The sequence below is a fragment of the Erinaceus europaeus genome, chromosome 12 (assembly GCF_950295315.1).
Source record: "Erinaceus europaeus chromosome 12, mEriEur2.1, whole genome shotgun sequence".
Classification (NCBI taxonomy): domain Eukaryota; kingdom Metazoa; phylum Chordata; class Mammalia; order Eulipotyphla; family Erinaceidae; genus Erinaceus; species Erinaceus europaeus.
This window is the reverse complement of record NC_080173.1, coordinates 94,932,171-94,957,693: the sequence shown is the minus strand read 5'-3', so window position 1 is coordinate 94,957,693 and position 25,523 is coordinate 94,932,171. Positions and strand designations below refer to the sequence as shown.

Genomic DNA, 25,523 nt, shown 5'->3' with positions numbered 1-25,523 from the left:
CAGCCACAGAACCCTTGCTCAGAGAACATGGTCCTGACCAAGACCCCTAACTAGCCCGTCTACCCAGGCTCCAAACTTCGAGGGCACTGGGAATGGGCAGAGAGAAACCCCCCAAATTCTCTCAGGAACCTCCCCAATAGTCCCCCCCATCTCAAGAAGAGCAGGACCGGCCTCCCCTCCAGCTTGTACAGGGTGAAAGGCTGCCCTCCCTCTCCAGGAAGAGCAGGAGGCCAGATGGAGTCACGGCTCAGTCCCTCCAGGACAGTGCAAGGCACAAGGTGAATGAAAGCTGACACTCTGTGGCTGAAGGGAGACAACATAGCGGTTCTGCAAAAGACTTTGATGCCTGAGGCTCCCAGGTCCCAGCTTCGATCTCCCACACCACTGTAAGCCAGAGCTGAGCAGTGCTCTGGTCTCTCTTTCTCTATATCTTCCTCTCTTCATGTCTCTCTCATGAAAATAAGTGAAATATTAAAAAAGAAGAGGAGGAACACAAGCCAGCTGAAGCTTTGTCCAATCACTGGTAAAGACAGGAACATGTGAGGGTGGCTTCTTCTTCTTCTTCTTCTTCTTCTTCTTCTTCTTCTTCTTCTTCTTCTTCTTCTTCTTCTTCTTCTTCTTCTTCTTCTGTTAGATTTCTTTATTGGGGAATTAATGTTTTACCTTCGACAGTAAATACCATAGTTTGTACATGCATAACACCCCCTAGTTTTGCATATAACAATATAACCTCCACTAGGTTCTCTGTCATCCTTTTGAGGGTGGCTTCTTGAGACCAAGGATTGCAGGAAATGACCCCCCAGTCCATCGCCAGGAAGGGGGGAGAACAGCTACATCCACTGCCCACAGCGGTACTGCTGTGCCAAGTAGCAGCCCCCCTGACCCCTGATCCCTGAAAGACACCTTCCTGGTTAGGGATACGGCAGCTCCTACCCCTGGCTCTGTGCACTGGACCTCCTGAGCAGACTATTCCCCAGTGGCCGGTCCATTTGTCCAGTAGCCGTGGCCCCTATGATATCACCAGCCCACAACGTTGCTTGGCAACTTTCCAGGATCTGCACTCTGCTCCTCTCATCCCTGACATCCCACCATGGGCTGATGTTGCCCTGGCAACCTGGATGGGGCCTGCAGCTTTTTTGGACAGCTGTCCCCAGTGTGGGAAGTGCCAGGCAGGAGCAGGGAAGCAGCTGTCTCTCCACAGGCTGAGTGGGGCACAAAGCCTGTCCCCAGGCCCACAGAAGGCAAGGCCGCCCCAAATGTGCTTTCTTTCTTTCTTTCTTTTTTTTTTTTTTGGGGGGGGTCTCTATCCCTTGATGAGCTATGGTCACCCCTGCCTTCGGTCCCTCTCCTACCCTCTTCCCCACAACTCTCATGAAATACCCACTGCGTGGATGTCGAGAGGAAAATGAGTAAAATCAGGGCTGGGGCTGAGCGGAGGCTGGGGTAGCATGGAGTCTTGGAGGATGAACGGGGAGTTGGCCAGGAAAAGGAGATGGGGGCCAGAGCGCTCCGAGGAGGAAGCAGAAACCCGCCAGAGCACCATCTCTGGTAGCACTTCACATCTGTGTCCAGCTCCCCTGTGGCCTGGCCTCACTGGCTGTCTCATTTAGTAAACCCTTTACAGTAGGGACAGGGTCCAGTTCCAATCTGAACAATCAAATGCACAGCACAGGTGAAATTGTCAAATAACACTGCACACTGGGGTACCGAGCATCTCCCAACACTAAGCTGTGCTTATCCAGCCCGTTTCCCAGCTTGTGAAATGGGGCCTTTTGTGGGAAGGCAGAGGCTCTTAGGCTAAGGAGGGCGGCAATTAAAAATATTCTTCTGGGGAGTCGGGCTGTAGCACAGCAGGTTAAGCGCAGGTGGTGCAAAGCACAAGGACCAGCATAAGGATCCCGGTTCGAGCCCCCGGCTCCCCACCTGCAGGGAAGTCGCTTCCCAGGCGGTGAAGCAGGTGTGCAGGTGTCTATCTTTCTCTCCCCCTCTCTCCATTTCTCTCTGTCCTATCCAACAACGAAGACATCAATAACTACAACAAGGGCAACAAAAGAGAATAAATAAATAAATATTTTTTTAAAAAGTATCTTTCTTTAAAAAAAATTCTTCTGAGGGGGTCGGGTGGTAGTGCACGGGGTTAAGCACAGGTAGTGCGAAGCTCAGGTACCTGCGTAAGGATCCCGGTTCGAGCCCCCGACTCCCCCCACCTTCAGGGGGGTCGCTTCATAAGTGGTGAAGCAGGTCTGCAGGTGTCTTTCTCTCTCCTTCTCTGTCTTCCCCTTCTCTCCCAGTTTCTCTCTGTCCTATCCAACAACAACAGCAGCAGAAATAATAATAGCAACAACCACAACAATGGGAAAAAGATGGCCACCAGGAGCAATGGATTCGTGGTGCAGGCACTCAGCCCTACTGGTAACCCTGGAGGGGGAGAAATGTTCTTTTGGGACTGGGCAATGTTGCAGCTGGTTGACCACACCCATCATCATGCACAAGGGCCCAGGTTTAAGCCACTGGTCCCCACCTGCAGGTGGACAGCTTCATGAGTAGTTAAATAATATTGTGGGTGTTTCCCTCTCTGCCTCCCCCTTCCTTCTCAATTTCTCTCTGCCTTATCAAATAAAATAAAGAAAATTATGGAAGTCCAGCAGTAGCTCAGCGGATTAAGCGCACGTGGTGCAAAGCGCAAGGACCGGCATAAGGATCCCGGTTCAAGCCCCTGACTCCCCCCACCTGCAGGGGAGTCACTTCACAGGCGGTGAAGCAGGTCTGCAGGTGTCTTTCTCTCCCCCTCTCTGTCTTCCCCTCTATCCATTTCTCTCTGTCTTATCCAATAGCAACGACAACAATCATAACTACATCAATAAAACAACAAGGGCAACAAAAAGGAATAAATAAATATTTTTAAAAAGTTGTTTTGGACTGTAAACCACTCTTTCCCTTATAGAAAAAAAATTAAAAATGGATCCAGGTGGTGGAGCACACACCCGGACAATGCGAAAGGACACAGGTTCAAGCCTCTGGTCCCCATCTGTACAGGGAAAGCTTCACAAGTTGTGAAACAGGGCTGCAGATGTCTCTCTGTTTCTCTCACTCACTCACTCACTACCTCCTCCTCCCCTCTTAATTTCCCTGTCTTTATCCAATAATAAACAAACAAAAATTAAAAAACAGAAAGGAAAATTTAAAGACTAGCACAGTTAACATCTGCAAACCTTCTGATTCCTGGACTCTTAGTATTGGATCAGTTTTTTTCATTAAAAATATTATTTATTTATTGGATAGAGACTATCAGAAATTGAGAGAGAAGGGGCAAAGAAAGGGGAAGAGAGACAGAGAGATGCCTGCAGCACTGCTTCACCACTTGCAAAGCTTTAACCATTGCACTTGGGGACTAGGACCTTGTGCATTCTAACATGTGTGTTCAACCAGGTGCACCCACCCAGCCCCTTGGGATGAATTTTGTTTTATCTTTTGTGCTTCCTTAGGAGTTATATTAGCTGAACATCTGAGAGGAAGTCCCAGCAGCATCCTGAGTTTTGTCCTGGAATTCTACCCACACCAGCTAAGACAAGGGTGGCTCCATGTGGAACCTCAGTATCATCAAAGACTTTACCTCAGTGCCCGAGTCAGGTAGGAGGGAGGATCAAAGTCTGAAGCCAACCTGGCTATTGGAGCTGCTGGCACCTGAGACCAGGGAGGGGCGCACAGACCCCCCCACCCCACCCCAGAAGGCTGAAGGTTACTACAGACCTGGTGTCTGGGTGTGGCAGTGTAAGCTGAGCCCAACCGCTAGAGTGACCTTTTCTGCACTGACTAGACCATTGCAGCTGTCCCTTAACCATCACTTTATAAATCTCCCCAGTTCTTCCCTCCAAATATTTATGTAGCATTAAAAAAAAGCCAGGATTTGGGGGCCGGGCGGTAGTGAAGCAGGTTAAGCGCACATGGCGGGAAGCACAAGGACAGACCCAAGGATCCTGGTTCCAGCTCCCAGCCTTCCAGTTGCAGGAGGGTCGCTTCACAAGCAGGGGCAGGTGTCTGTCTTTCTCCCCTCCTCTCTGTCTTCTCCTCTTCTCTCTGTCCTATCCAGCAACAACAATAACAGTAACAACAACATGGAGAAAATGGCCTCCAGGAGCAGTGGATTCGTAGTGCAGGCACTGAGCCCCAAGGATAACCCTGGAGGCAAAAAATAAAAATAATAAAATAAAAAAGCCAGGATTCAAAGTTCTCACACTGCATTTGGAAACTCGTCCCTTAGTGTACACACACACACACACACACACACACACACACACATACACGCACCACACACACACCACACACACATATACACACACACACCACACACACATACACACACACCACACACACACATACACACACCACACACACCACACACAATCTCAGATCACACACACAATCTCAGATCTCCCATCACACCCATACCACACACAATCTCAGATCACACACACACACAATCTCAGATCTCCCATCACACCCACACCACACACAATCTCAGATCACACACACACACACAATCTCAGATATCACACACATACACACACCACACCACCACAAACACACATACAATCTCAGATCACACACACCACACACACAATCTCAGATCACACGTACAAGCATACAAACACAATCTCAGATCTCAGATCACACACACAATCTCAGATCACACAAACACAATCTCAGACCACACACACACACACACACACATGCAATCTCAGATCACACAGAATCTCAGATCACACACACACAATCTCAAATCTCCCATCACACACAAACACACCACTCACAATCTCAGACCACACACACACACACACACACACACACACACGCAATCTCAGATCACACAGAATCTCAGATCACACACACACAATCTCAGGTCTCCCATCACACACACACACACACACACACACACACACACACACACACACACACACACACACACACAATCTCAGATCTCCCATCACACACACACACACACACACACACACACACACACACACACACACACACACACACACACACACACACACACACACACACATTTCAGATCACACACAATCTCAGATCTCAGATCTCAGATCTCAGACTGGGGGGGAGCCGGGAGACATCTGGGTGGGAGGAACCAAGGCCGCAGAAGGTGGCGACCGGGAGCTCCACCCCTGCAGATGGTCCCGCCCCTTAGCAACAGGCCCCGCGTCCCTCCCTGGAGACTGGCTCCAGCCTCACTCTGCTGGGAACCGGTAGGTCGTTGAAGAGGAGGGACAATGCGGGTGCAGGCGGGCGAGGGGACCTCGACAAGGAGCAGAGGGAGAATGAATGGGACAGTGGACGCCCTTTGGGCTCAGGGTCCACATACCTGCCCTAGAGGAGTCTGGGCGCCTGCCCAAGCATTGGCTAGATGGGGGGGGGGGGGGGCAGGTTTACCCAACCCGGCCGATAAGCTGTGCACTCAGCGGACTAGCTTTTCAGATACCACCCCATAGTGAGAGCGTGCCCCCCCCACCTCCCCGTGGAGGGTCCCTGCGGGAAGCACCACATGGTCTGCTCCGCCTTAGTTCTCCTCTCAGGAAGCAGATATCTTCCAGGCACAGCCCCATAGGTGGAGCAGACATGTTGCTGGGCCGCACGGGCTTGAATCAGTGAATCCAAGCTGAACTTTCCCTTCAGCTCAAGTCGGTAGGAATCCCAGATGGTCTGACCAAAAAACATATCGGGTCCAGGTTCTCAAAGTGCATCATGCTGTGTGACTTTGTGCAGGCCACTTAACCTCTCTGGGCCTTGTCCCCCCACCCCATATTTGAGAAACAGCAGGCTCAGCTCCCACCTCAAGGTTTAAGTGATGATAAGCCCCTAAAAACCATTCACTAGCCCTGACAATGAACTAGCCATCCTACAAAAGCCTCCTCCAAGTGAGGAGTGGAGGAAGCTCAAAACGGCCAGCAGACACCTTGCTGGGAGCCATGTCCTCTCTCCCTTGCCAGGCACACTCCTGCTCAGAGGCCGCCATCATCCGAGGACTGTGGCAGGAGGTACGGATACATTTGTGTCCGTCACTGGCAGGGTGATGGTCTAGAGGGACTAGACTGGAAGAGAGTTTGGTCCCCTCTTGGGGAGGGCTGAGGGACATTTGTAGCACACCCCCACTCTTTCCTTCCTTCCCTGGGCCCTGACAGAGTGAGATCCCTCCCTCACCAACCTGCCCAGACCCACCCACCACAGACTCTTTCACCCCAGCAACTGCTGTGGTTTCTTGGCCAGCCCCACACTTGTTATCTCTGGTCAAGCAGTGAACCACATTTAGGACCATTTGAGAACTGGAGAAGCCAAGGAGAGGAACGCCTCTTGTGGAACTGGGAACCCAGCCTTTCCAAGACCTGCCGTTGGTGCTTTCGTCCCCTCCTCTTCCTCTTCCTCCTCCTCCTCCTCCTCCTCCTTTTCCTTCTCCCCCTCCTCCTCCTCCCCCTCCCCCTCCCCCTTCCCCCCCCTCCTCCTCCTCCTTCTTCTTCTTCTATTGCCTCCAGGGTTATTGCTGGGGCCTGGTGCCTGCCCCATGAATCCACTGTTCCTGGAGGCTATTTTTTTCCTTTAGTTGCCGTTGTTGTTTTATCTGTTTTATCATTGTTATGGTTATTATTGTTGTTTTTATTGATGTCGTTGTTGTTGGATAGGACAGAGAGAAATTGAGAGAGAAGGGGAAGACAGAGGGGGGAGAGAGAAAGATAGACACCTGCAGACCTGCTTCACCACTCCTGAGGCGATCCCCCCCTGCAGGTGGGGAGTGGGCAGGGGGAGGTTCGAACCGGGATCCTTACTCCGGTCCTTGCACTTTGCACCATGTGCACTTAACCCACTGGGTTACCGCCCGACCCCCAGTGCTTTATTCTTTTTTTTTTTTAAATTTATTTCTTTATTGGGGAATTAATGTTTTACATTCAACAGTAAATACAATAGTTTGTACATGCATAACATTCCCCAGATTCCCATTTAACAATACAACCCCCAACAGGTCCTCCGTCATCCTTCATGGACCTGTATTCTCCCCACCCACCCACCCCAGAGTATTTTACTTTGGTGCAATATGCCAATTCCATTTCAGGTTCAACTTGTGTTTTCTTTTCTGATCTTGTTTTTCAACTTCTGCCTGAGAGTGAGATCATCCCATATTCATCCTTCTGTTTCTGACTTATTTCACTCAACATGATTTTTTCAAGGTCCATCCAAGATCGGCTGAAAACGGTGAAGTCACCATTTTTTACAGCTGAGTAGTATCCCATTGTGTATATAGACCACAACTTGCTCAGCCACTCATCTGTTGTTGGACACCTGGGTTGCTTCCAGGTTTTGGCTATTACAAATTGTGCTGCCAAGAACATATGTGTACACAGATCTTTTTGGATGGGTGTGTTGGGTTCCTTAGGATATATCCCCAGGAGAGGAATTGCAGGGTCATAGGGTAGGTCCATTTCTAGCCTTCTGAGAGTTCTCCAGACTGTTCTCCACAGAGGTTGGACAAATGTACATTCCCACCAGCAGTGCAGGAGAGTTCCTTTGACCCCACACCCTCTCCAGCATTTGCTGCTGTTACCTTTACTGATGTATGACATTCTCACAGGAGTGAAGTGACATCTCATTGTTGTCTTGATTTGCATTTCTCTGACAATCAGAGACTTGGAGCATTTTTCATGTGTTTCTCGGCCTTTTGGATCTCTTCTGTGGTGAATATTCTGTCCATGTCCTCCCCCCATTTTTGGATGGGGTTATTTGTTGTCTTGTTGTTGAGTCTGGCAAGCTCTTTATATATGTTGGTTATTAAACTCTTATCTGATGTATGGCATGTAAAGATCTTCTCCCATTCTGTGAGGGGTCTCTTAGTTTGGGTAGTGGTTCCTTTTGCTGTGAAGAAGCTTTTTAATTTGATGTAGTCCCATAGGTTTATACTTGCCTTAGTCTTCTTTGTAATTGGATTCCTTTCATTGAAAATGTCTTTAAAATTTATGCGGAAGAGTTCTGCCAATATTTTCCTCTAAGTATTTGATAGTTTGTGGTCTCACATCCAAGTCCTTGATCCACTTGGAATTTACTTTTGTATTTGGTGAAATACAGTGATTCAGTTTCATTCTTCTGCATGTTTGAACCCATTGTTTCCAATACCATTTGTTGAAGAGACTCTGCTTTCCCCATGTAATAGTCTGGGCCCCTTTGTCAAAGATTAGATGTCCATAGGTGTGGGGCCTCATTTCTGGGCTCTCAATTCTATTCCACTGGTCAGTGTGTCTGTTCATGTTCCAGTACCAAGCAGTTTTGATGACAATGGCCCTATAATACAGTTTGAGATCTGGGGGTGTGATGCCTCCGGTTCTGTTCTTTTTTCTCGATTGTTTTGGCAATTCTAGGTCTTTTCTGGTTCCAGATAAACATTTGTAGTGCTTTTTTCTATTCTCCTAAAAAATGTGCTTGGGATCTTGATGGGGATAGCATTAAATTTGTAGATGGCTCTGGGTAATATATTCATTTTGATGATGTTAATTCTTCCAACCCATGAACATGGAATATCTTTCCACTTCTTTGTGTCTTTTTCAATTTCTTTGAGTAGTGACTCATAATTTTCAGTATACAAGTCTTTCAGTTCTTTGGTTAGGTTTACTCCTAGATATTTTATTGTTTTTGTTGCTATAGTAAAAGGATTTGATTTCTGGATTTCAATTTCTTCTAGCTTAGTGTTTGCATAGAGGAATGCCACTGACTTTTGAATGTTAATTTTATAGCCTGACACATTACTGTATTGCCTGATGATTTCCAAAAGCTTCTTGCTGGATTCCTTAGGTTTTTCCATGTATACTATCATGTCATCTGCAAATAAGGAGAGTTTGACTTCTTCTCTTCCAATCTGTATGCCTTTAATTCCTTGCTCCTGCCTGATTGCTATGGCAAGAACTTCCAACACTATGTTGAATAGTAATGGTGATAGTGGGCAGCCCTGTCTAGTACCTGATCTGAGGGGAAATGCTTCCAGTTTTTCACCATTGAGTATGATGTTGGCTATAGGTTTGCTATCTATAGACTCCACTATCTTCAGGAATTTTCCGTCTATTCCCATTTTTGTAGTGTTTTGATCATAAAGGGATGTTGTATTTTGTCAAAGGCTTTCTCTGCATCTATTGATATGACCATGTGGTTTTTGGTCTTGCTTTTGTTGATGTGGTGGATCACATTGATTGATTTACGTATATTAAACCAACCGTGCATGCCTGGGATAAACCCCACTTGGTCATGATGAACAATCTTTTTGATATACTGCTGTATCCGGTTGGCTAGAATTTAGTTTAATATTTTCACATCTATGTTCATCAGAGATATTGGTCTGTAGTTTTCTTTTTTGGTTGTGTCCCTGTCTGCTTTTGGTATCAGGGTGATGTCGGCTTCATAGAAGCTGGCAGGGAGTATTCCAGTGTCTTCAATCTTCTGGAAGACTTTTAAAAGTAGAGATATTGGTTCTTCTTTGAAGGTTTTGTAGAATTCATTTGTAAAACCATCTGGTCCAGGACTTTTATTTTGGGGGAGATTTTTGATAACTGTTTCAATTTCATTAGCTGTGATGGGCCTGTTCATGTTATCCACTTCCTCTTTACTTAGTTTTGGAAGTTGGTAGTTATCTAGGAAATCGTCCATTTCTTCCAGGTTCTCTAGCTTGGTGGCATATAGTTGTTCATAGAAGCCTCGCATGATATGTTGAATTTCTGCAATGTCTGTTGTGATATCTCCTCTTTCATTTACTATCCAATTTATTTGTGTCTTCTCCCTTTTTTGTTTTGTGAGTCTGGCTAAAGGTTTGTCGATTTTGTTTACTCTTTCGAAGAACCAACATTTACTTTCATTGATCTTTTGTATGGTTTTCCTATTCTCAATGTTATTTATTTCTGCCCTAACTTTAGTGATTTCTGTCCTTCTGGTTGCTTTAGGGTTCCTTTGTTGTTGTTCTTCTTCTTTTTATTTTTATTTATTTTTTTTTATTTAAGAAAGGATTAATTAACAAAACCATAGGGTAGGAGGGGTACAACTCCACACAATTCCCACCGCCCAATCTCCATATCCCACCCCCTCCCCTGATAGCTTTCCCATTCTCTATCCCTCTGGGATCATGGACCCAGGGTCATTGAGGGTTGCAGAAGGTGGAAAGTCTGGCTTCTGTAATTGCTTCCCCGCTGAACATGGGCGTTGACTGGTCGGTCCATACTCCCAGTCTGCCTCTCTCTTTCCCTAGTAGGGTGGGTCTCTGGGGAAGCGGAGCTCCAGGACACATTGGTGGGGTCTTCAATCCAGGGAAGTCTGGCCGGCATCCTGATGGCATCTGGAACCTGGTGACTGAAAAGAGAGTTAACATACAAAGCCAAACAAATTGTTGAGCAATCCTGGACCCAAAACTTGGAAAAGTGGAGAGGAAGTATTAGGGAGGTACTCACTGCAAACTCTAGTGTACTTCTGCTTTCTTACTTTGGTGCCATACTCCAAACTCAGTCAATTTCTGCTTTGCGTTTCTACTTTTTTTTTTTATTATTACATGCATAACATTCCCCAGATTCCCATTTAACAATACAACCCCCACTATTTAATTCATCATTTTTCATGGACCTGTATTCTCCCCACCCACCCACCCACCCCAGAGTCTTTTACTTTGGTGTAATACTCCAATTCCATTTCAGGTTCAACTTGTGTTTTCTTTTCTAATCTTGTTTTTCAACTTCGGCCTGAGAGTGAGATCATCCCGTATTCATCCTTCTGTTTCTGACTTATTTCACTCAACATGATTTTTTCAAGGTCCATCCAAGATCGGCTGAAAACGGTGAAGTCACCATTTTTTACAGCTGAGTAGTATTCCATTGTGTATATAGACCACAACTTGCTCAGCCACTCATCTGTTGTTGGACACCTGGGTTGCTTCCAGGTTTTGGCTATTACAAATTGTGCTGCCAAGAACATATGTGTACACAGATCTTTTTGGATGGATGTGTTGGGTTCCTTAGGATATATCCCCAGGAGGGGAATTGCAGGGTCATAGGGTAGGTCCATTTCTAGCCTTCTGAGAGTTCTCCAGACTGTTCTCCACAGAGGTTGGACAAATGTACATTCCCACCAGCAGTGCAGGAGGGTTCCTTTGACCCCACACCCTCTCCAGCATTTGCTGCTGTTACCTTTACTGATGTATGACATTCTCACAGGAGTGAAGTGACATCTCATTGTTGTCTTGATTTGCATTTCTCTGACAATCAGAGACTTGGAGCATTTTTTCATGTGTTTCTCGGCCTTTTGGATCTCTTCTGTGGTGAATATTCTGTCCATGTCCTCCCCCCATTTTTGGATGGGGTTATTTGTTGTCTTGTTGTTGAGTCTGGCAAGCTCTTTATATATGTTGGTTATTAAACTCTTATCTGATGTATGGCATGTAAAGATCTTCTCCCATTCTGTGAGGGGTCTCTTGATTTGGGTAGTGGTTTCTTTTGCTGTGAAGAAGCTTTTTAATTTGATGTAGTCCCATAGGTTTATACTTGCCTTAGTCTTCCTTGTAATTGGATTCGTTTCATTGAAAATGTCTTTAAAATTTATGCGGAAAAAAGTTCTGCCAATATTTTCCTCTAAGTATCTGATAGTTTCTGGTCTCACATCCAAGTCCTTGATCCACTTGGAATTTACTTTTGTATTTGGTGAAATACAGTGATTCAGTTTCATTCCTCTGCATGTTTCAACCCATTGTTTCCAACACCATTTGTTGAAGAGACTCTGCTTTCCCCATGTAATAGTCTGAGCCCCTTTGTCAAAGATTAGATGTCCATAGGTGTGGGGCCTCATTTCTGGGCTCTCAATTCTATTCCACTGGTCAGTGTGTCTGTTCATGTTCCAGTAACAAGCAGTTTTGATGACAATGGCCCTATAATACAGTTTGAGATCTGGCAGTGTGATGCCTCCGGTTCTGTTCTTTTTTCTCAAGATTGTTTCGGCAATTCTAGGTCTTTTCTGGTTCCAGATAAACATTTGTAGTGCTTTTTTCTATTCTCCTAAAAAATGTGCTTGGGATCTTGATGGGGATAGCATTAAATTTGTAGATGGCTCTGGGTAATATATTCATTTTGATGATGTTAATTCTTCCAACCCATGAACATGGAATATCTTTCCACTTCTTTGTGTCTTTTTCAATTTCTTTGAGTAGTGACTCATAATTTTCAGTATACAAGTCTTTCAGTTCTTTGGTTAGGTTTACTCCTAGATATTTTATAGTTTTTGTTGCTATATAAAAAGGAACTGATTTCTGGTTTTCAAATTTCTTCTAACTTAGTGTTTGCATAGAGGAATGCCACTGACTTTTGAATGTTAATTTTATAGCCTGACACATTACTGTATTGCCTGATGATTTCCAAAAGCTTCTTGCTGGATTCCTTAGGTTTTTCCATGTATACTATCATGTCATCTGCAAATAAGGAGAGTTTGACTTCTTCTCTTCCAATCTGTATGCCTTTAATTCCTTGCTCCTGCCTGATTGCTATGGCAAGAACTTCCAACACTATGTTGAATAGTAATGGTGATAGTGGGCAGCCCTGTCTAGTACCTGATCTGAGGGGAAATGCTTCCAGTTTTTCACCATTGAGTATGATGTTGGCTATAGGTTTGCTATCTATAGACTCCACTATCTTCAGGAATTTTCCATCTATTCCTATTTTTTGTAGTGTTTTGATCATAAAGGGATGTTGTATTTTGTCAAAGGCTTTCTCTGCATCTATTGATATGACCATGTGGTTTTTGGTCTTGCTTTTCTTGATGTGGTGGATCACATTGATTGATTTACATATATTAAACCAGCCTTGCATGCCTGGGATAAACCCCACTTGGTCATGATGAACAATTTTTTTGATATACTGCTGTATCCGGTTGGCTAGAATTTTGTTCAATATTTTCACATCTATGTTCATCAGAGATATTGGTCTGTAGTTTTCTTTTTTGGTTGTGTGTTGTTCTTCTTCTAGGTCTTTAAGATGTGCAGTCAGGTTGTTTATTTGTGCTTTTTCTTGTTTCCTAATGTGTGCTTGTATAGCTATGAAATTCCCTTTTAGGAATGCTTTAGCTGTGTCCCAAATATTTTGATAGCTTGTGTCTTCATTTTCATTGAACTCTCAAAACATTTTGATTTCTTCCTTGATTTCCTCTTTGACCCAGAGGTTGTTAAGAAGTGTACTGTTGAGCTTCCACATTGTGGGACTGTTACTAATCTTTTGTTGATTGTTAAGTGTTAGTTTAATTCCACTGTGGTCTGAGAAGATGCTTGGGATGATTTCAATGCTCTTGAATTTGCTGATGCTGTCTTTGTGGCCTAACATATGGTCTATCCTTGAGAATGACCCATGTGGATTTGAGTAAAATGTGTATTCCAGTTTCTTGGGATGAATGACTCTGAAAATGTCCAATAATTCTAGTTTATCTATCTCTTCATTTAGCTCCCTTATGTCTTTACTGATTTTCTGCCTGGATGATCTGTCAAGTTGAGATAGTGGGGTGTTGAAGTCCGCTACTATGATTGTGTTACTGTTAATATATTGCTGTAGCTCTTTCAGTAGAAGTTTGATGTGTTTAGATGGCTTCTCATTGGGTGCTTAGATATTAAAAATTGTTAAGTCCTCTTGATTGACTGATCCTCTGAGCATTAAGTAGTGTCCATTCCTATCTTTTTTAATCTTATCTATTTTAAAGTCTATCATGTCAGATATGAGAATAGCTGTTCCTGCCCTTTTTTGTGGGCCATTGGCTTGTATGATAGTTTTCCATCCTTTTACTTTAAGTCTGTGTTTGTCTTGTTGAGTTAGGTGGGTTTCCTGTAGACAGCATATTGTTGGGTTGTGTTTTCTGATCCATCTTCCTACTCTGTGTCTTTTAATAGGTGAATTCAGGCCATTGACATTTATTGATATCAAAGATTGAAGATATTTTAACGCCATTCTTGTAGAGTTTTAGAGTGTTTTGATATATGTCCTATTTGTGGTGGTCTGGTTGTTTATAGGAGACCTTTCAGAACTTCTTTCAGGGCAGGCTTGGTGATGGTTGATTCCTTCAACTGTTGCTTGTCTGAGAAGGTTTTGATGCTTCCATCTAGTCTGAATGACAGTCTAGCAGGATATAGTATTCTTGGCTGAAAGCCTTTCTCATTGAGCACTCGATAGATATCTTGCCATTCTCTTCTGGCCTGTAGTGTTTGTATGGAGAAGTCTGCTGCTAATCTTATGGGTTTTCCTTTGTAGGTGACTCTTTGTTTTTCTCTTGCAGCCTTGAGGATCCTTTCTTTATCCTTATTCCTTTCCATTCTAAGTATGACATGTCTTGGTGTCTTTAGGTGGGTTAATTCTGTTTGGGACCCTCTGGGCTTCTTGAATCTTTATGTCTTTTTGGTGTTGTCTAGACTAGAGAAATTTTCAGCTATTATGGCCTGGAGAATGCTTTCTTCCTCTCCTTCTCTTTCTTCCTCTGGTAAGCCAATAATGCGTATATTGTTTCTTTTGAAGTCATCCCATAGGACTCTGTTGTTGTTTTCAGCATCTCTTAATCTCTTTTTGAGATCTCTTACTTCTTTTTTAGTTGTCTCTAATTCATCCTCTATCTTGCTAATTCTGTCTTCAGCCTCATAGATTCTATTCTCTCTGCCCTCTACTGCTTTCTGGAGTTCATCTATTTTGTTGCCCTGTTCTGATACTGTTTTAGCTTGTTCAGCTAGTTGCCTTCTTAGCTCAGCGATTTCAGCTTTCAGCTCTCTAATAACCATGAGATTATTAGTATTTTCTTCCATATTCTCATTTGTTGTTCCTGCATTTCTGATTACAATTTTTTCAAATTCTTTACTCACTCCTGTTATTATTTCCTTAGCTAATGTTTGGATGTTGAACTCGTTGTTTTGTGCTTCACCCTCTGGAGGACTTTTAGCTGGACTCTTGTCCTGGTTTGATTCTCCAATATTTTTTCTTGTTGTTTTAACCATTTTATATATTATGTTATGAGTTCCCTTTATCAGTACTTTTCAAATTATTGATCACTATTGCCTGGATTGACTTGTGTCTAAGTAATTTAATTAAAGGGTTTACCGTGGTGGAAGTTAATAGTTGTTTCAATCCCTGAGTTGAAGCTCAGTGGTTTAAAAGCCTCTTTTTTTTTTCTTCCCTGTAGGCTATGGGAACCTGAAGGCTTTTAAACTATCAATAGGCTTCTTAGCTTAATCACTGACTCCTGACCAAGAGATAAAGCAGGGTGTGGCAGAGATAATCCAGTGGTTATGCAAAGAGACTTTCACAGCCCCTCAGCTATGCCACCGAGGTATAGGTCTTCTCTTGAGTTTCCCGGTTAGATCTCTGTCCCCTGGTGTCCCTCCCTGTCACTGCTCCAGATTCTTAGGGTAGTAGCAGTGGAGACTCAGAGTTGCACTTGGTGAGTCTCTGGGGAGTCCTCTCCTCCCTTACGCTGTCCCCTTGTTGGTGGAGCAGACTGGAGGTGGTGTCTCAACTGATATACTGCTGAACTGTTAGCAGTCACTTAATCTCTCCTTAGGCCCCTCTCTCCTCTCTGTCACCAGCCACACGTGTTTGTACTCACCGTTGATTTACTGGGTTCCTGTGGTCATTCTAGTCCTGTCTTGTTTCGGTCCTGGGTGGTCTCCTTTGGTATTCCTAGTTGATCCGGGAGAGGAGATGAGAGCTTTATTCTTATTGCTATTATTTTTAATTTCCTCCAAGATTTTCACTGGGGCTTGGTGCCTGCACAATAAACCCACTGTTCCTGGAAGCCATATCCCTTTTTCTTTTCCTTCCTTCCTTCCTTCCTTCCTTCCTTCCTTCCTTCCTTCTTTCCTTTTTCTCTCGCTCTATTTCTTTTTTTTCCCCCATAGAAACAGAGAGAAATTGAAAGGGAAGAGGGAGATAGTAAGAGAGAGGGGGCCAGGCAGTGGCTCACCTCTTAAAGCACACACACTACAGTGCACAAGGACCGAGGTTCAAGACCCTGGTCCCCATCTGCAGGGGGAAAGCTTCATGAGTGGTGAAGCAGGGCTACAGGTGTCTTTCTCTCTCTTATCTCCCCTCCTCTCTCAATTTTTCTCTAACTTTATCTAATAAATAAATAAACATGTATTATTTTTAAAAGGTGAGAGAGAAGAAAGATAGAAGGAAGTGGGAGGACTTCTGCACGTGGGGACTGGGGTCCTGAAGCTGGGTTCTTGTGTGAGGGGATGTGTGCTCTCCACTGGGTGTGTTGCTGCCTGCCCCTTCCCCCTTTTCTTATCTATAAAAATTGTTATTAATTTATTTATAAAATAAAAAATATCGACAAGACCATAGGATTCCACACAATTCTCACTACTAGAACACTGTATCCCATCCCCTCCCTTGATAGCTTTCCTATTCTTTATCCCTCAGGGAGCATGGACCCAGGGTCATTATGGGGTGCAGAAGGCGGGAGGTCTGGCTTCTGGAATTGCTTCTCTTTTCTTATCTTTGATTCCTCGTCCTTTTCTTCCTCCTCCTCTCTCTTTTTTCTTCCCCTTTTGTTGCCTTTGTTGTTGTAACCTTGTTGTGGTTATTATTGCAGTTGTTGATTTTTTTTTGTTGTTTTTGTTGTTGGATAGGACAGAGAGAAATGGAGAGAAGAGGGGAAGACAGAAAGGGGGAGAGAAAGATAGACACCTGCAGACCTGCTTCACTGCCTGTGAAATGACTCCCCCGCAGGTGGGGAGCCGGGATTCTTACTCTGGTCCTTGAGGTTTGTGCCACGTGTGCTTAACCCACTGCGCTACCGTTCAACTCCTTCTCTCTCTCTCTTTTTTTAAAGATTTTATTTATTAATGAGAAAGATAGGAGAGAGGGGGGAGGGAGAGAGAGTGATCTAGAGAGAGAGAAAGAAGCAGACATCACTCTGGTATATGTGTTTCCAGGGATTGAACTTGGGACCTCATGCTTGAGAGTCCAATGCTTTATCCACTGTGTCACCTCCCAGACCACTTATCTTTGATTTCTTTTTATTTATTTTCCCCTTTTGTTGCCCTTGTTTTTCATTGTTGTAGTAGTTATTATTGATGTTGTCATTGCTGTCGTCATTGTTGGATAAGACAGAGAGAAATGGAGAGAGGAGGAGAAGAAAAAGACAGACACCTGCAGACCTAATTTACCGCCTGTGAAGCGACCCTCCTGCATGTGGGGGAGCCATGGGCTTGAACCAGGATCCTTACGCTGGTCTTTGCGCTTGGTGCCAAGTGCGCTTAACAAACCACTGCACTACCGCCTGACCCCCATCTTTCATTTCTTTTTTGAATATTTATTTTATTTATTCCCTTTTGTTGCCCTTGTTGTTTTATTGTTGTAGTTATTATTGTTGTCATTGTTGTTGGATAGGACAGAGAGAAATGGACAGAGGAGGGGGAATACAGAGAGGGGGAGGGAAAGACAGACACCTGCAGACCTGCTTCACCGCTTGTGAAGTGACTCCCCTGCAGGTGGGGAGCCAGGGCTCGAACTGGGATCTTTATACCAGTCCTTGTGCTTTGCGCCACCTGTGCTTAACCCGCTGCTCTACAGCCTGACTCCCTCATCTTTGATTTCTTATGATGCTTTTGGAAAAAGACGAGGCAGGTCTGTTGACTTGTAGTCATGAAGGGGCTGAGTTGCAGCAGCTCCTCAGTCCTCTAGGGCCCTCAGTCAAAATCAGATTCAGCATTGTTTGCAGCACCTGTCTGGGAGTTGTCTAGTTACCTGGGAGCAGAGTTCTGCTGGGTTACCAGAACTGGCTAGGAGCCAGTTGGCTTTGGGGCGGAGTATTAGGGCTGCCTGCTAGACCCTCATTCGTGTTCATGACCTCTCAGGCAGCCTCACCAGCTTAGAAATGGGCTTCAAGCAGTTGTAGGCCACGTTGGCGTTGCTGGGTCGCTTTGCTTCTGACAGTCCAGCCACCCTTCAGATCCATCCCAGCAGGATTCCAACACCTGTCGGCTCACCAGGGGCTCACATGGATGATGGAGCACAGAGCACCCAGCCAAATGAGTGGAATAAACAGCAAGCTCCGGGCTGCTCCGTTCCAGTGTGTGTGTGTGTTTGGGGGGGGGGGGGGGATAGGGCAGGGCATCAGGGAGAGGGGGAATGGTTGTGTCAAGTCTCTTTTCCCTTTTAGTACTATTTTTCTCTTTTCAAATACTTATTTATTTTCTCTTTTGTTGCCCTTGTTGTTTTTCATTGTTGTAGTAGTTAAATATTGATGTTGTTGTTGATGTCGTCGTCGTTGGATAGGACAGAGAGAAATGGAGAGAGGAGGGGAAGACAGAGAGGGGGAGAGAAAGACAGACACCTGCAGACCTGCTTCACCGCCTGTGAAGTGACCCCCCTGTGGGTGGGGGAGCCGGGGGCTCAAACTGAGATCCTTACTCCGGTCCTTGCGCTTTGTGCCATGTGCGCTTAACCTGCTGCGCCACCGCCCGACCCCCTGAGTTTTTTCTTTTCCTATTTACTTTATAGGGCAGAGAGAATTTTAGAGGGGAAAGGGGAGACAGAGGAAGAGAGAAAGACAGGCACCTGCAGACCTGCTTCACTGCTTGTGAAGCGTCCCCCTTACAGATGGAGAGCAGGGGCTTGAACCCAGATCCTTGCATGGGTCCTTGCACATAGCACTATGTGCACTTAACTGGGTGTGCCACCGCTGGCACAGGATGCTTTTTTTTTTTTTTTTTTTTTGCCTCCAGGGTGATTGCTGGGGCTTGGTGCCTGCACTACAAAGCCACTGCTCCTTAAGGGTATTTTTTTTCCTCCTTTTTGTTGCCCTTTTTTTTTTTTATCATTGTTGTGGTTATTATTATTGTTGTTATTGATGTCGTTGTTGTTAGATAGGACAAAGAAATCGAGAGAGGTGGGAAAAAGAGAGATGGGAGGAGAAAGACACCTGCAGACATGCTTCTCTACTTGTGAGGTGAACCCCCCCCGCAGGTGGGGAGCCAAGGGTTCAAGCTGGGATCCTTAGCCAGTCAATGCACTTGGCACCATGTGCGCTTAACCCACTGTACTACTGCCCGACCCCCACCCCAGGATGCTTTTTTAAAAAGCTTGATTTACTTGAGGAAAGAGGCACCAGTGGGTACACAGATGGGTTACCATCACATTCACCATCCCAAGAACAAGAGTTTGTCGTCTTTTTTTTTTTTTTACTTTTATTTATTTATTATTGGATAGAGACAGAGAGAAATTGAGTAGAGAGGGGAAGATAGTGAGGGAGAGAAACAGAGAGATACCTACAGCCCGGCTCCACCACTCGTGAAGCTTCCCCCTGCTGCAGGTGGAGACCGGGAGCTTGGATCTGTGTCCTTGTGCGCCGTAGTGTGTGCACTTAACCAGGTGCGCCACTGCCTGGCCCCTGAGTTTGTGTCTTTAGTGTCTGCTGAGCAGGTCTTAGCCAAATCATTATTATTTTCATCTCCTTCCAAATGCATCAACCAGGGACATCCTAGGTCAAGGTTGTGTCACAGGAAATTGGACAAAGGTTTGGGGAAGAAGAAGAGGTTATCACGTTATGATACACAAATTAAAAAAGTTGGGGCCAGGTGGTGGCGCACCTGGTTGAGCGCACATGTTACAGTGCACAAGGACCCGGGTTTGAGCCCCCAGCCCCCACCTGCAGGGAAAAGCTTCACAAGTGGTGAAGCAAGGGCTGCAGGTGTCTTTGTCTCTCTTCCTCCCTTTCACCCCCTTCCCTCTCGACTTCTGGTTGTCTCTATCCAAGTAAATAAATAAATAAATAAATAAATAAATAAATAAATAAATAAATAAAATTTAAAAAATAAAAATAAAAACGTTTGCAGGCTGGGCAGTGGTGCACCCAGTTGAGCGAACATGCTGCCGTACTCAAGGACCCGGGTTTGAGCTCCTGCAGCTTTCCTGTAGGGAAGCTTCATGAGCAGTGAAGCAGGTGTGCAGGCATCTTTCTGTGTCATTCTCTATCTCCCCCTCCCATCTAAAGTTCTTTCTGTCCTATCAAAATTTTTTTTAAAAAGTGGCCACTGGGAGTGGTGGATTCATAGTGCTGGCACCAAGCCACAGTGATAACCCTGGTAGCAATTTTAAAAAGTTTAATTTTATTTTACTGTTGACTGTAAACCATTTTTTCCCCAATAAAGAAATTTAAAAAAAAAGTTTAGGAGCCTGGGGGATGGTTCTGTGGGTAAAACATATATTGCCATGAATCAGACTCTAGGTTTCATCCCAGCCCACATGAGCTCGCCAAGGACAGTGCTGAGGTAATGCCACGGGTGCTGGAAGAGTGCTTTGGTGTGTCTCCTTTTTCCTTTTTCCTTTTCTTTTTAAAAATTTTTAAAATCGTTATCTGTTGGATAGAGACAGTTAGAAATTGAGAGGGGAGGGGGTGATAGAGAAGGAGAGAGACACAGAGACACCTGCAGCCCTGCTTCACCATTTGTGAAGCCTTCCCCCTGCAGGTGGGGACCAGGGGCTCGAACCTGGGTCCTTGCACACTGTAACATGTGCGCTTAGCCAGGTGCGCCACCACCTGGCCCCTGTGTGTCTCCTTTTCTTTTCCCTTTTCTTTTTTGCCTCCAGGATTATTGCTGGGGCTTGGTGCCTGCACTACGAACCCACTGCTCCTGGAGGTTACTTTTTCTCTTTTGTTGCCCTTGTTTATCATAGTTGTTGTTGTAATTATTATTGTTATTGCTGTCGTCGTTGTTGGATAGGACAGAAAGAAATGGAGAGAGGAGGGAAAGACAGAGAGGGGGAGAGAAAGACAGACACCTGCAGACCTGCTTCACCGCCTGTGAAGCGACTCCCCTGCAGGTGGGGAGACGGGGGCTTGAACCGGGATCCTTATGTTGGTCTTTGCGCTTTGTGCTATTTGCATTTAACCCGCTGTGCTACCGCCCGGCCCCCTCTTTTCTCTCTTTCCATCTCTAAAAATACACAACTAGGCAGAAAGAAGCCCATCAGTATTGAACGCATGTGACTCTGGCTTGGATTCACTCCACAGCACAATTTTTAAAAAAGTTTATAGAAAGTCGGGTGGTAGCGCAGCGGGTTAAGCTCATGTGGTGCAAAGCGCAAGAACCAGCCTAAGGATCCCGGTTCAAGCCCCCAGCTCCCCACCTGCAGGGGGGTCGCTTCACAGGCGGTGAAGCAGGTCTGCAGGTGTCTGTCTTTCTCTCCCCCTCTCTGTCTTTCCCTCCCCTCTCCATTTCTCTCTGTCCTATCCAACCACGACAACATCAACAACAATAATAACCACAACAATAAAAACAAGGGCAACAAAAGGGAATAAATAATAAAATAAATATTTTAAAAAGTCAAGGAAGAAAGAAAGAAAGAGAGAAAGAAAGAAAGAAAAAGGAAGGGGAAAAAAATAAAGGAAGAAGCAGTATTTAGGCCAAGGAGGTGGCTCAGGCCTTCTTTTCCTAGGAGCTGCGACTGAGGCATCACCCTGAGAAGCAGCATGGAGCAGCCCAACAGAGGAGCCTCCAGCTCAAGATGGCCACCCCAGGACTCAGTGTTCTGTGGTGCTTCTTCTGCCAATGAAGGGTGTCTACTCGGGAGGCCTCAGGCAGACACAGAGCACACCCCGGGGAACACGTCTGTGGACCCTGATTCCGGGCTGAAGAAGTCTTCTCAGAACCCTGACCCTAAGCTCCCACCATTACCCCTGACCCCATCCCTGCCCGTGGTGTCAGACCTGGGGCAACCCCGGAAGTTGCCCCTGACAAGCACAGATAAGACGTATCCACTGATGAAGCAGCGTGGCTTCTACTCTGATATCCTCAGCACCGAATCCCTGGACCAGCTAGGGGTAAGTGGCCGTTGTTGCCTGCTGGGCTGAGGCCCTCGCTCGCTGTGAGTTCTATTCATTCGTCCTTCTCCTTCTTCCATCCCCCCACCCACCATGCCATCAGGCTCACTGCTTATTGACCCATCTGTCCATCTGTTTGTCCATCCATCTACCTCCTTAACCTGCTCGTCCGTCCAGTCTTCCGTCCACCCTTCTGGCCACCCTTCTAGCGGCTGACGCAGTCAACAACTCCTTACAGACATCTGCAGTATGACAGTGACATACCCTGGACTGGGCCTTGGAGACGGGTGGCAGGGATGGGACAGCCATGTCCCTATTATTATGGGCAGTACCTTTTGTGGGAAATGCTCTTCCCTGCCCTGGTCCTGGAGAGGGAGTCTTTGGGCGGCATAGAGAGATGCAGGAGCTGTGATCCAGGAGGTGGTGCAATGGATAAAGCACTGGACTCTCAAGCATGAGGTCTTGAGTTCAGCCCCTGGCAGCACATGTACCAGAGTGATGTCTGGTTCTCTCCCTCTCTCTCCCTCTCCTATCTTTCTCATAGATAAATAAAAATATTTTTAAAAAAGACAAAGAGAAATGCAGGAAGTGGGTATGTACCTGCCAGGTAAGACAGAGGCCAGGAGGAAAGAACTAGGCAGAAGAGAAGCCTTGTAGCCCCTGGCAGAATCTGTGGCCCACGTGGTGGAGGAGGAGAGACACGGAGACTGAGGGAGAGCAGAGAGAAGGTGGCATAGTTCCCTATGAATCCCAGACAACCTTAGGAATTTTTTGGCAGGGTGGGGGCTGAGAGAGAGAGTGAAGGTTACTGTGCCGCTCGCTGCGCCAGAGTCACGTCAGAGCAGAAGGTGCACAGAGACACATGCTGGCCTCCCACTACCTTTCCCTTGTGGCTCAGCCCCTGGACACACACCAGGAGTGGTCTCTGAATGCAGAGCGGCTCATGCTGCACCGGACCGGGAAGGGGCTGGCACCAGGTGTCCCAGGTGGCCACTTCCTGTTGCCCCTGTGGCCTCTGAAAGAAGAGCTACAAATTCAACCCTTTGCCCCAGGGCACTGCCCATGGGCACTCCCCCTGGGCGTGGGGGAGACACCTGGTCTTGGGGTCCCCCAGACTCAGCCAGCGCCTGGCTGTTTACACGCCCTGGGGGCTCTGGTTTCAGGAAGTGTGTCAAGGTCCCTTTGTGAACCAGAACCTCCTGCGGCAGGCTGACCTCAAGGAGTTCACTCCTAAAGGTAGGTGCCCCAGAGGGCTGGTGGGAGTGAGGTGGGGGTAGGATTAGGCTTAGAAGTGAGGCTGTCAGGGAGATGATCTCTTCCTGAATGAAGGTGCAACTTCTCGGCTGTGACATGGGGGGGAAGAGAGGTGCAGTGACTTGCAAGGGCTCAGCTCACAGGCTCAGCTCCTGCTGGCCTCACAGGCCGGCTAATGCGTCTGAAGCCGTGTTTCCACCAGGTCATTTGGGTGCTGTGGGGCTGCTCGGGTACCCAGAAGCTCTGCTAAGACAGCGCACTGGAGCAGGTGGCCTCTGATGAACTTCTAGAGGTTTCTCTGGGGCCCCAGAGAGTACAACTAGGCCCTGCCAGAAGCTGGGCAGTGGGTGAGAGCAACCAGGCACAGAGTGCCAGCCTGGAGGGCCTGCTGGGAGAGTGTCCCCCACGTCAGGGCCTGAGGGACAGAGGCTGTGGAATCAGAGCCATGACCGCAGGTGCTGGGGTTACGGATGGCCAGGAGGGGAATGGCTGGGCGTGCTGACTCTGGGTATGGGTCCCCAGGCCCCTGTGTGTGTGTGACCCTCCAGGCTGGCACTCCGTGCCTGGCTGCCCCCTCACACTGCCAGCCACATGCAAGCTCTGGGCTTCTGGGGCCCCAAGCATGCCCTCCAGATACCTGTGAGGGCTCTGCTGTGGGCTGTTGTGGGGTTCTCCCCCACCCCCACCTGAGCCCCCACCTCCACCTGTATGCAGTCAGCACCTTTAGGATTCCTGAGGACTTCAGGGAGCGGCTAGAGCAGCAGCGCGTAGGGCCCACGACCGAGCTGCTCTCCCATACTGACTTCCCGCTCCAGGCCTACGAGCCCAAGGTGCAGGTGCCCTTTCTGGTGCTGCCGGGCCAGTGCCCCCGCAAGATTGAGATTGAGAGGTACGTCTGGGGGCAGGGGCTGGGGCCGGGGGAGGGTCTGCATTCTGGGAGCAGAAGGAGAGAGGGACACAGCCTCTCCTTGCTGTGGAGTTGGGGACGGGGGTGAAGCTTCCGTCAGTGCCTCGCAGGGTGGAGGACAGTTGGGGCTCAAGACATCACCCGCTGCCACCACCACCACCGCACTGCTCCCAGAAGTGTCTCAGGTGCAGAAGCCCCTGGAGGGAGGCCCGACCCGCATGCAGCCGCCTCACATGCTCACCCTTGCTCTCTCGGCCAGGAGGAAGCGGTTGTACCTGAGCCTGGACATTGAGCAGTTGCTGCACAGAGAGGGTATCGACTCCGACAAGCTCATGCCCAGGCACCCAGACCTCCAGCACCCTCAGACCATCGAGCAGGGCCACGACCCCCTTTTCCCCATTTACCTCCCACTCAAGGTAGCCCAGCTTCCACTGAGGGCTGATGGTTGGGCGACAGGGGCAGGGCCATGGCTGGGAGACCAAAGGGAGACCACCCCCCCCACTGCCCAGCACTCAGCTTGCTAGACTGGGCACTCCACACTTAGAATTCCCTCTGGGGGTCACTCTCAACCACAGAGCAGCAGCCTCTGCACACACTGGGGTGGGGTGAGGGGTGTGGAGGAGGGCGTCACCGTGAGCCCTGTGGGATATTGCTGAGGAGCCGGTCCAGGGGGAGAGGAGGAGGGGGAGAGGGACAGGAAGCATGGCCTGGCTCCGTCTTCCCCCCCACCTCCCCAGCCTTCCTCTGGGGGGAGGGGGGACTTGAGTATCTCTTCCCTGCAGAGAGAGTGAAAGCCAAGTGATCACCCCAATACGGTGGGCCTGACAGCCCCGAGACCCCTCTGGTTCCAAGTCTAGGTGTAGCTCTCTCGGGAGAACCTACGGGCCTCCGCTTCCCGTGGGCTTGAGCTGGAGGACCCTGGGCAGCAGGGAAGAGAGGCAGTGTCCTGCTCTGAGTTTCCAGAGAGCCCGCTGTCTAGACCTTGGGGACGGCTGGACCGAGTGGAGAGTCAGGCTCCATGGAGCTAGAGGAGGCCCTGGGCCCTTTGCCCCCGGCCTGCAGCCCCCACACTTGGGTTAGGAGTGCTCTTGGATCCCCCTGGCCCCCACCTTCTGGCATGCCCAGCCCACTTGTGACTGTGACGCAGCCATCACTCTCTTCCAGGTTTTTGACAACGAGGAGTTTGACTGCCGGACCCCCAGCGAGTGGCTCAATATGGGTGTGGAGCCGGGGTCTCAGGACAGGAAGCCCGTGCCCGGGAAAGCCCTCCTGCCCACCAACGACTTCTTGGGGCATGGTGAGTGGGGCGGCTTGAGCCAGGAGGAGCCCTCCCATCCTCGCACAGCCCTGCCGTGGCCTCCTGAGCTATCCCGGGGACCTGGTGGCTACGGGGGGGCGGGGGCGAGGACCCCTCCTTTCAGAGCCGAGGGGCTGCCACTCAGATCAAGAAAGACACCGGTGGGACATTTGGGTGGACAAACACATGGCGTTCAGT

At 47.5% G+C, this 25,523-nt stretch overlaps 1 protein-coding gene across 1 annotated transcript in view; it reads left to right on the top strand.

Moving 5' to 3' along the window:
- The first annotated feature begins 5,227 nt into the window (after positions 1 to 5,227).
- Positions 5,228 to 25,523, top strand: part of DNAH1 (dynein axonemal heavy chain 1) — a 102,509-nt gene continuing 82,213 nt past the window's right edge. The window contains exons 1-6 of the mRNA XM_060204551.1: positions 5,228 to 5,264; positions 21,483 to 21,867; positions 23,031 to 23,103; positions 23,836 to 24,010; positions 24,288 to 24,444; positions 25,193 to 25,325. Of these exons, the coding sequence (XP_060060534.1) occupies positions 21,517 to 21,867; positions 23,031 to 23,103; positions 23,836 to 24,010; positions 24,288 to 24,444; positions 25,193 to 25,325 (889 nt within the window). The 5' untranslated portion in view covers positions 5,228 to 5,264; positions 21,483 to 21,516. The remainder of the gene's footprint in view (positions 5,265 to 21,482; positions 21,868 to 23,030; positions 23,104 to 23,835; positions 24,011 to 24,287; positions 24,445 to 25,192; positions 25,326 to 25,523) is intronic.